Genomic DNA, 11,405 nt, shown 5'->3' with positions numbered 1-11,405 from the left:
ATAATAATCAGCTCATCTGGGGCTCACACGTGTCAACATCAGCAGTTTGGAGTTCAGGAGTAGTACAAGAGCTGCATTCAGAGCAAACCCTCAATAAAATAGTGCCAAAAACGTTACAGTGACATCTGATATGTTTGTGCTGGGGCGACGGGTGGCCGTGACGGCTCCTGAACCTGCTCCTAGTAAAACCCTTGTAGATTTACTACAGGGCACAATATTGGCTACACCAGCTCTAAACACCCCTCCTCTTCCCCCAGAAGATGCAGATGGAAGGGTTGTCCTGGCCCTGGCTTTTCTGGAGCTTTCCAGGAAGGGATGTGTTTGCCAGCAGAGTGGAACGTGGCTTTTGTGCCGCACAGAAACCCTGGGAGCAAATCTCACCCAGATTCCATCAGAGCCAGGACTTCCCCCTTGCCCTGGGAATCACAGAACCAGGGAATGGTTTGGGTTGGGAGGGATCTTAAAGCTCATCCACCAAAATTGCCATGGGCAGGGACCACTTCCACTGTCCCAGGCTGCTCCAACCTGGCCTTGGACACTTCCAGGATCCAGGGGCAGCCACAGCTGCTCTGGGAATTCTATTCCAGGGCCTCCCACCCTCCCAGAGAACAATTCCTAATTCCCAATTCCCATCCAGCCCTGCCCTCTGGCAGTGGGAACCATTCCCTGTGTCCTGTCCCTTCAGTGGGCAGGTATTTAATTAGGGAATATTGAATTTGCCTTAGGAAGTATCTGTGTCCTGATTCCTGATCCTGAGGGCCACCATTGGTGACAAAGTAGGAGGAGGGAGAGATGACTCCACCACTTGGAAAGGTACAGAAATTCCCAGGGATTTTGGTGCCTTCCAGCAGGAACTGGGCACCTCAATGCCTTCAAGGACCTAAGCTGAGTAAAATGAGAGCAAGATAATCGTAAACAATATTTTTAGGGAATTAAGAGGTCACTTTTGCCCATCGTTATTCCAGCCTTTTTCAATGTGAGAAATTTGACTTTGGCTGCTACCAAAAAAAGGCAATTGCTGATATTTTTTTTTAATATAGGCATATTTAAATAATAATAGTATCAACAAATAAGAAAAGTCTAAATATCAGGCATAAATATCAATCAACTCATCAAAGAAATACAGTAGTTGAAAATGACCCAAGGCTGTAGCCGTTGTGTTAAAAAAAAAAAGTCCAAGAGATAAAAAGTTAAATTAACTCATTGAAACAGGGGCTGATTCTTTCAGTTGACAAAGCAAGAAAGAAGCAAGCATGATTAAAACAAAAAAAAGAGCAAAATCTTAAGGTGCCAAGAGAAATAAAACAAATTAGATGCAAAGCAGGATGAGCTGCATCCTAAAAAAAAAACCAAAACAAAACCAAACCGAAACCACCAAAAAACCTAAACCCAAAACAACAACAACAACAACAAAACAGTAATAAAAAAAATCCATATTCTTTGGAATATACGAACAAAACAAAGAAAAGAAAGAATGAAGTCCAACATATAAAACCTCTCATTCACAGCATTGCTAAAACAGAAGCGTTCACAGTTTCCCTCTGGGAATCTTCCTATACTTCCTTACACTTAAGATGTCCCTAAGATGCAGTAAACTCGCTAAAATTGATTTTTGTTTTTTGGGGTTTGTTTTTTTAAAGATTTTAAGTCTTAAAAATAGAAGTGAACCGAAACTCTCTTTTAGGGCTGTGGAGACCTTCAAGCCCAGGCACGTTGGGAAGCCACAGGCCTGGAATCAGGCTGGATACCCTCTTACCCACCCTCGCTACCTCTGCACCACCAACCGGGGCGTCCTCCTTCCCAGAAGCTCGTTCTCCTGCCGGGAATCCTTTACCAGGGCCTGGCAACGAGAGCCGCCACCCCTGGGAGCGCTGACTTCCCGAGGGTTTGCTCCTGAAACTCGTGGATGAACGCGGCAGGGCCCGCAGGGAAGTTTCTGGAATCCCTCTGGCCGATGGGAAGCGCGTTAAGTCCTGACCCTCGAGCTCCTTCCTGACCTCCTCATCCTCAGTACGGCCTCCACACGGCCTCCTCCAGCCTGGCCGTGCTGGCCATGTTGGTGGGCGAGTTGCTGTGGCTGCCTTCGGCCTCCACCACGTCGCTCTGGTTGGGCAGGTTGGGGTTGAGCAGCGCCGAGCCCGTGGAGGCGTTGGTGCAGGGCGGGTGGATGCGCGGCGGCGAGCGCTCGCCGCCGGAGATCATGGAGAACTGGTAGGAGCCGGCCGAGGTGCCGTAGTACAGGTGGTACGAGGGGGAGCTGGTCTGGAAGGGGCCGCCCTGAGCCTGGGAGGAGCCGGGGTAGGGCGGCGGGAGGTACGTGTGGTACCGGGAGGCCGTGGACATGGCAGACATGCCGATGCCGATGGCGGAGCTGACGGGCGTGGGCGTGTAGGTGAAGGCGCCGGGGTAGTGCATGCGCGGGTCGGAGATGGACGGCAGCGCCGGGAAGGAGCGCTCGATGCCCACCCGGGGGTCGCTGAACGCCGTCAGGTCGGACGCCCCTGGGGGAGGGAAGGGAGGGAGGGGAATGTTATGGGAGCACCAGAATTAATCGGGTCAGGAGGAACCTCTGAGATGGGCCAGGCCCAGCTGTGCCCCGTGCCCAGCTGTTAACTGAGTGTCCCTTCCTCGGGCACTGCCAGGGATGGGCACTGCAGAGCTCCCTGGGCAGTGCCAAGGCCTGAGCCCCCTTTCCATGGGCAAATTCCTGCTGCTGGCCCAGCTGAGCCTGCCCTGGCCCAGCCTGAGGCCGTTCCCTCTGCTCCTGTCCCTGTTCCCTGGCAGCAGAGCCCGACCCCCCCGGCTGTCCCCTCCTGGCAGGGACTTGTGCAGAGCCACAAGGGCCCCCTGAGCCTCCTTTGCTCCAGGCTCAGCCCCTTCCCAGCTCCCTCAGGAATTCTCCAGCCCCTGCCCAGCTCCCTCAGCCCCTCCTGGGGCTCCAGCCCCTTCCCAGCTCCTTACAGAATCCCTGAGGCTGGCACAGCCCTGCCAGCCCAGGCAGTGCCAGCTGTGCCCCACGGCCACCTTGTCCCCAGCCCAGAGCACTCAGTGCCACCTCCAGGGCACACCTGCAGGGATGGGCACTGCAGAGCTCCCTGGGCAGTGCCAAGGCCTGAGCCCCCTTTCCATGGGCAAATTCCTGCTGCTGTCCCAGCTGAGCCTCCTCTGGCACAGCCCCTTTCCTCTCACTCTGAAATGTTCCACAGGAGAGTCAAATCCTGCTCTGCTCTCTCTGACATCCATGGGATTATGTCCAGTCCCATCCTCTCTTTCCGTGCCCAGATTAAACAAGAGCAGCAGATCCTCTTTAGGAAGGATCCTCATCGTGACTCAGGTTAATGGAAGGTCTCATCCCAGAGCTGGCAGCTCTGCCTGGTTAAGATAACAACAATAATTACAGAAAAAAAAAAAATCTTTCCACAAGAAAGACAACTTCTCCTGGCAGCCAAGGCGTGGAGTCTGCAGCCGAGGAGCCGTGTGCTGAAGGAAATACTCCTGAGGAGGAGCAGAGGGAAAACAAAGCTCTTGGCTCCCTCCAGATTCCAAGCTGGAGCAGACTGAGTCTGGGATTCTTGGAGCAGACACACTCCAGAGCCAAGCTCTGAAAGCTCATCAGGACACATCAGCCCACCTTGAGGAGCCTTAATTTCTCAGATGAGCTCTGAACTTGCTCTTTGCTTCCTTTAGAATTTGCCATGATTTTTTTTTTTCCCTGGAAAATTAATGGGAACACATTTCATTCCCCTAAACCCCATCACCTTTAGGTTTAACATGGGAAAACACAGGATGGAATGGAGCAGCAGGAGCTCTGGAGGAGGCAGGGTTAAGGTGGCATCTGCCAGATTTTAAACGTTGCTTCCACACCTCATTCCTGAGAAACTTCCTAAAACTGCCTAAATACATTGTTAATCAGAGGAGGGTTCGTTCTGCCCTGGCAAAAAGCAGGGTAATGACATTTAATGTCAAGATGGTTCAAATATATCCCACATTGTTGTTTTTTCCTTGGAGACACCAGGTCTTAAGTTGGGAGGGCCTAAAATCCTCCTCAAATTTGCTCTTTGTTCTGCCCAAGAGAAGATTTTTTTCAAGTGTGGGTGACAGAAAAGGTTGTGACGGATTCTCCCAGGAATGCTGAATGACATTTGATGTAAGGAATTAGAACAGGAAAAGGAGGAGGCTGACGTGGGAACAAAACCTTTCCAGGTTTCTTCACAAGTCATGGAGAAACTCTGCTCCAAGGAAAATCCCTGTGGCCATGGGCAGAAAAAGCAGCTTTGTGGAGAAGGACCTGGTGGAAAACTAAGGGGAATTTGAAATGTTTTTAAAATTTTTTATTTCTAATTCTGTATAAATAAAGAATGAGAAATTTTACAGGCTTTTTTTAAAAAGAAGAAATGGCTTTTTCTGAAAAGTTCCCTATGTTTTCAGTCTTCTCTACAATGCACTTATCACCCAGACCTAGCAAATACTTTGGATTTGGTGTGAGGCTTTCAAAGCTCTACATGACAACAGCAGAGCAGGCTGGAGCACGTTCAAGTGGTTCCCTCTGATCTCAGAAGAAACCCTGAGCCTTCAAACGAGAGCAAGATGTGGAGTTAAAGGAGGGATTTTTGCAAAAGCTGTATGCAAATTAGAATGATATGGCTCTCACTCATTTATAGAAAATTCCTGCTGCTGCATGCACAGATTGCTTCAAGATGTGCGGGTCAGGGACAGTTAAACTGGGTGGAACTGGGGTGGATTTCACTCCTCTTCTTCTGGTGGCTTCTAAAACTCTGCAGGACGATGTGATGGACATAGGAAACAAGAGGATTCAGTGCAACATCTAAAATGTCCAACCCCACCATCCTGTAGCCAATGTCCACCCAAAACCTGCTGTGCTCTGCTCTGGATTTAGGGGGAGGCATGGAAACAGAGCTGGAATATCTTGGAATACCTTGGAATGCCCTTCATTCCTTGGCAATCTGAATCATTTTAATCGCTCCCTACACCTTCAAAGTGCTGCTTTTCTTCCTTTTCCTTCTTTTTTGACAGTGCTCTGTTGGGCTCCCAGCCCCAGGAGCAACCCTGGGACAGTGGGAAGTGTCCCTGTCCCTGGCAGGGAATGAGATGGGCTTTAAGGTTCCTCCCACCCCAAACCCCAAATCCCAGTTTGGGATTCAGGTTGGACACCAGATGGAATTTCCTCCTGGAAAGGGTGGTCAGGCCTTGGGAAGAGCTGCCCAGGGAAGGGCTGGTGGTGGCACTCAGTGCTCTGGGCTGGGGACAAGGTGGGGATGGGTCACAGCTGGGACTCCATGACCTTTGAGATCTTTCCCAGCCCAGTCTGGGATTGGTTTATCCCAAGGCAGCTCATCTGTTAAAATTCTCTATTTATTAAAATTCTGTTTCTCTGCTCTTCCCACAACTCCCCCAGAACCTCGGAACGAGCTTTGCCAGAGAGCCCCTGAAGGGCTGGGGCAGCACCTGGGCCACCAGTTTGTCACCAGGGAAGTGTCCCTTGGCATGGGGGCAGCAGGGATGGGGACAGGATCACCAGTTTGTCACCAGGGAAGGTCCCCTTGGTGTGGAGAACCCAGGGGTGGGGACAGGGCCACCAGTTTGTCACCAGGGAAGGTCCCCTTGGTGTGGAGAACCCAGGGATGGGGACAGGGCCACCAGTTTTCCACCAGGGAAGGTTCCCTTAGCTTAGGGGCAGCAGGGGTGGGGACAGGGCCACCAGTTTGTCACCAGGGAAGGTCCCCTTGGCATGGAGAGCCCAGAGGTGGAAACAAGGCCACCAGTTTGTCACCAGGCACATCCCCTTGGCATGGAGAACCCAGGTTAGGGACAGGGCCACCAGTTTGCTACTGGGGAAGTGTCCCTTTGTCGTGGAAGGTCCAGGGGTGGGGACAGGGCCACCAGTTTGTCACCAGGGAAGCATTCCCTCAGCTTGGGGGCAGCAGGGGTGGGGAGAGGGCCAGCAGGGAAGTGTCCCTTTAGCATGGACAGCCCAAGGGTTGGGACAGAAGTTTGTCACCAGGGAAGGTCCCCTTGGCTTGGGGGCAGCGAGGTGGGGACAGGGCCAGCAGTTTTCCCCGGGGCAGTGTCCCTGTGTCCCCGTGTCCCCGTGTCCCGGGGCGGTCCCTTACCCGAGAGGCGGCTGGAGAGCTCGGCTGTCAGTGAGGTCATGCCGCCCGCCCGGCCAGGTGAGATGGGCGTGGCCGGGTGCACGGCGGGCGTGGCGATGGAGCCCAGGTACTGGTAGGACTGGTCGTAGGACCAGGGCGGCGAGGGCTGCACCTGCCGGGAGTCTGCAAGCACAAACACACCCAGGATTGCTTTCTAGAACATTATTCTATTTTATTTTGTGATTTTATTTTATGATTTTATTTTATTTTTAAAATTTAATTTAATATTATTTAATTATCCCATTTTATTATTATTTTATTTTATTTTATTTTATTTCATTTCATTTCATTTTAATATTTAATTTAATTTAATTTAATTTAAATATTTAATTCATTCAATTTAATTTTATCTTAATTTTTTTCCTCGCGAAGCTTTCTTGCTGTTTCCCATTAATACCTAACAGGAAAAATTACTCACAAAATCACACACAGAAAATCACTGGGTTGGAACAGACCTTTAAGGTCATCAAGTCCAACCCCTGCCCCAACACCAGAGAAAAAGAGAGGGAAAACCTGATTAAAATTTCCAAAGGGAAAACTCCTCCTCATCTTTGGGGCTGTGTGCCCACAGCTCTTTTAGCCAAAAATTGTCGTGCAGGGCATCAAGGAGACCTCAGAGCCCACCCAGTGCCACCCCAGCCATGGCGGGGACACCTCCCACTGTCCCAGGCTGCTCCAGCCCCAGTGTCCAGCCTGGCCTTGGGCACTGCCAGGGATCCAGGGATGGAATTCCATCCCAGCCCTGCCCACCCTGCCAGGGAACAATTCCTCAGTGCCAAGATCCCACCCAGCCCTGCCCTCTGGCACTGGCAGCCATTCCCCCTTGTCCCTGCAGCTCCTGGGGGATGCAGAATCCATAAAACCACCAAGGGATTCTTTTCTGCCCACAGAACCCCTTGGGATGAGGTTTGGAATCAGAGGAGCCCAAAAAGGAGTTGGTCCAAATCAGTTGCCTCAACTGTTTCCTGCTTGTTTCATTTTGCAGGTGAAGCTGAGATTTTGAAATATCTCATTTTTGTATAAATCAAAGGAATCAAAGAGTTTCCCCTTTACCCACCCAAATTCCCCCCCCCCCCCCATTTTTAGTAAAATCTTTTCTATTTTCTTCAGCTTTAGAGCATCCTCCTGCAGCTCCTTTAAGACAATTGCCTTTTTTGAAAGAAAACCAAATGCTGGATGATCTGCATGCAGATAAAACTGATACCAGCAAGGAAGGGAAATTTCCCAAGTCTGAGATGAGGACTTTGATCTCCCATCAGAAAGCCCATCTGGAAAATATTCTTTTGTTGTTCTTTAAGGAGATGAGTTTTACATTTTGTTTGTTCCATCTGTTTACAAGGCAGGATTTATCCAAAACCCCCAGCTTCTCAAAAGCCACTGGTGAAGCTGCAGATTGAAGCTGGATTTTTCTGCTGAGTAACAAGTTCAAATTCAGATATTATTAATATTTAATTATTTTTTTTCCAGGCAGCCATCCTCCAAAATAAAATCAGTTGTCTCATGCTGGTAAAAAAGCAACATCCACCTGCATCAAATGGGCTTTAGGAGGAACACAAAGAGCACAAAAGCTGTGGTGTTCTGGATTGCAGCATCACCTGGTTGTTAATTTCTGGTCAGAGTTGATTCAAGGGCACAGGGAGGGACAGGAGGGAATCCAAACTCCGGGGGTGGCGTTAAAACAAACACCCCACAGCACCCCCAGAGAGAGCCCAGCCTGGGGTGACACTGCAGCTTCTGGTTCTGATGTGGGGTTCATTCAGCCACAGCTCCTGAATTTCAGCAGGAAATCCAAGGATTTCAGGACCTCTCCCGAGTGCTGGAATCCCGGGAGCAGAATTCCAATAGGGAATCCCAGGCAGGGCAGGGCAAGTGCCCTGTCCAGTCCAGCCCAGCAGCCCTGGCTGTGCTCTGCCACGGGTCCCTCTGTCACCCCCTTTTTGAGGGCTCTGCTCGGCTGCACCCCAGAATCCCAGAGTTCCAGAATCCCAGAATCCTGGAATTCCAGAATTCTAGAATCTTGGAATCCCAGAACACCAGAATCCCAGAATTCTAGAATCCCGGAATCTCAGAATCCCAGAATCCTGGAATCCTAGAACACCAGAATCCCAGAATCTTGTAATCCCAGAATTTCAGAATCCTGGAATCCCAGAATTCTAGCATCTCAGAGTCCCAGAATCCCAGAATTCTAGAATTCTTGAATCCTTGAATCTTGGAATCCCAGAATTCCAGAACCCTGGAATCTCAGAATTCCAGAATCCCAGAATGCAAGATCTCTGGAATCTCAGATTCCTGGAATCCCAGAATCCCAGAATATCAGAATGCCAGAATTTCAAAATCCCAGAATGTTGGAATCTCGGAATCCCAGAATTCCAGAACCCCAGAATCCCAGAATCTCAGACTCCCAACTCAGAATCTCAGAATCCCAGAATTCTAGAATCCTGGAGTCTTGGAATCCCAGAATTCCAGAACCCCAGAATACCAGAATCCTTGAATCCCAGAATCGCAGAATTCCGGAATCCTGGAATTGCAGAATCATGGGATCTCAGAATCCCAGAACACCAGAATCCCAGAATCTCAGACTCCAAGAATCCCAGAATTCTGGAGTCCTGGAATCCCAGAGTCCTGGAATTCCAGAATCCTGGACTCTCAGAACCCCAGAATTCCAGAATCCTGGAATCTTGGAATCCTGGAATCTCAGACTCCCAGTACCCCAGAATCCCAGTATTCCACAATCCCAGAACCCCAGTAGCCCAGAGTCCCAGAATCCCATGGACACCAGTAAGAAGGTGCATGACAAGATGGAGGAGGCAGGATCTTGTCACAGATGGACGGAACACCGCCAGAAGAGTGGACTGAAATCTGGATTCTGTCTTTCAGTGCCACTGAAATGAGCACCCCAGGATTGGTGAGGATGGAGGGACCCTGGGGGTCCCCGGGGCCACCTCTGGGTCACCCCAGAGCCCACCTGGGATTGTGGGATTATATTCTGGAATGTGCCAGGGAGGAGACTCAGCCCCTCTCTGGGCTCGGCTCCAGCTCTGGGCTCAGCCCCTGCCCGTGGCTCTGGGGCCATGGCTGGGCCTGGAGCAGAGCCTGGGCTGCTCTGACCTCTGCACACAGGGACAGACACAGGGACAGACACAGGGACAGACACAGGGACACACACAGGGACACACACAGGGACAGACAGAATTCCCAGAATCCCTGGGTTGGAGGAGACCTTCAAGGCCATCAAGTCCAGCCCAGCCCCAGCAGCTCAGCTGAGCCCTGGCCCCCAGTGCCACATCCAGGCTTTGTTAAACACACCCAGGGATGGGCACTCCACCACCTCCCCGGGCAGCCATTCCAGAACTTTCTCACCCTTGCTGGAAAACCTTTTCCCTGCTCTCCAGCCTGTATTTCCCTTGGTGCAGCTCAGGCTGTGTGCTCTGGCTGTGTCAGTGCTGCTGCAGACAGAGCCCAGCCCAGCTGAGCACAGGCACCTTTCAGGAGCTGTGCAGGGCCATGAGGGCAGCCCTGAGTCTCCTTTTCTCCAGGCTGAGCAGCCCCAGCTCCCTCAGCCTTTCCTGGGCACGGAGCTGCTCCAGGCCCTTGCTCAGCTCCAGCAGCTCCTGGCCCTGCTGTGCTGAGGAGCCAGAGCTGGGCACAGCAGCCAGAGGAGCCCCCAGGGCTGGCACAGGGGCAGGATCACCCCTGACCTGCTGGCACTGCCCATCCCAGGGCACAAAAACATCAGTGCACAAAAGCTGCATCTTGACTAAAAATCAAATAATGAACCGAAATCTCTGTAAGAACATCCACAGAAATCCTGGCAGTCCCTGACCTGCCCCATCCATTTCCTGTTACCTTCACCTCTGGGGTCCCTAAAGCAATGCCAGCAGCCCCAGAGACCCTCTTTATTAATCTCCTCATCCCATTAAGTCTTTCTTAAGTGAAGGTTCAAGCAACCAATCAATTTTCTGTCTTGGTACCTGCTTTCCCAATCCCTGAACTCGCTCTTAAAGATTCCCTTTTTGCCATCAGCCTGGTTAAGGGGCTGCACTCTGCTGAGGGATGTTAATACAGTGAATTATAGATGTACACACATGAAAGCAGGTTGTGCTGATAACCCCAGGCACCACCCTCCCAGTTCATTTTAATAAAAAGTGGAGAAAAGCATCCCTGGAATTGCATTTTTATGGCCCGGTTTCAGTACCAAGAAGCAAACACAGCTCCCAGTAAAGTTTGCATTTCCAGCTGCTGGATCAAGGGCCTCAAATGATATTTTATTTTGTGGATATCTGCTTTCCTTCAGTTTTCAGGTTTCCCAAAATTAAACTGGAATGGGTTGAAATTGAACCCATTAAAAAAAAGCAACAAAGTCTTTCCTGCTTTCCAAATCCAGAGGGCTCAGGATTGGTAGCTTGGCATGGGGAACTGAAGTGGTTGAAGTTAATCTGGTGAAAATCTGCTCCAAATAAACGGGAGTTGCTCCCCAACTGGGAATATCTATGAAGAGATTTCCAGGCAGAGCTACTTCAACATAAATAACCCGAAGAGTTTTGGGTCCACACAGTTTTCAAGCCAAACAGGATCCCCCCAAATCACTGAAAAGCAGCTCAAAACAACACAAAACCAGGGAAGCTGCTGCCCAGTCTTCCCAGCGCTTCTCCCACTAGCGATCACTTTCCATTTCTGCTTTTTATGGTGTGAGAAAACGCATTTCAAACATGAAAACAGTTATTAATTGCAGCCAGCCCCTGCAGGGCCAGAATTATGGTGCAATAATTCACACCTCTCCGCGCAGTCACGAGCTCTCCCGTCCCCTTCCCTCCCGCCTAACACCCCATTATTGAACCATCATCTTTCGTGCCTCGTCTTGTTTTATTGCCCCGAAATCGCCGCGTTCTCCGGGCGCTCAGCAGCTGTAATTATCAGCTGTAATTAACCCGTGCAGATGTTGCGCAATCTTTAACGATTTAACCCAAGCGCGCTCTCGGGGGAGGGACGGGGGCGAAATAAACTACCGAGGTGAGCGGGTCTCCCCTTCGCGGGGTGCTCGGGCTGCTTTCCCGCCTGTTTCCCGGCTGTTTCCCCAGATGTTTCCCCAGATGTTCGCTGGCCCAGCTGTGCCCGCGGGGTGCAGTTACGCGCTGTGGCCGCTGGGTGGCGCTGACGCTCTGGGCAGAGCCGGTCCCGCGGAGCCCCCGGACCCTCCTGAGCCCCCAAAACCCCCCGGACCCCCCTGAGCCCCCC

General features: G+C 51.1%; 1 protein-coding gene across 2 annotated transcripts in view; it reads right to left on the bottom strand.

Moving 5' to 3' along the window:
• Window positions 1-2,007: 2,007 nt before the first annotated feature.
• RUNX1 (RUNX family transcription factor 1) overlaps window positions 2,008-11,405 on the bottom strand; it is a gene marked incomplete at both ends in the record, with an annotated part of 183,666 nt that continues 174,268 nt past the window's right edge. For both annotated transcript variants that reach the window (XM_084201208.1, XM_084201209.1), the window contains 2 exons: window positions 2,008-2,501; window positions 6,132-6,293. In XM_084201208.1, the coding sequence (XP_084057334.1) occupies window positions 2,008-2,501; window positions 6,132-6,293 (656 nt within the window). The remainder of the gene's footprint in view (window positions 2,502-6,131; window positions 6,294-11,405) is intronic.

The sequence above is a fragment of the Fringilla coelebs genome (genome assembly GCF_963513975.1).
Source record: "Fringilla coelebs genome assembly, chromosome: 2".
Taxonomy (NCBI): Eukaryota; Metazoa; Chordata; class Aves; order Passeriformes; family Fringillidae; genus Fringilla; species Fringilla coelebs.
Note: the sequence above shows the minus strand (reverse complement) of the source record. Positions and strands in the feature narration are given on the sequence as shown.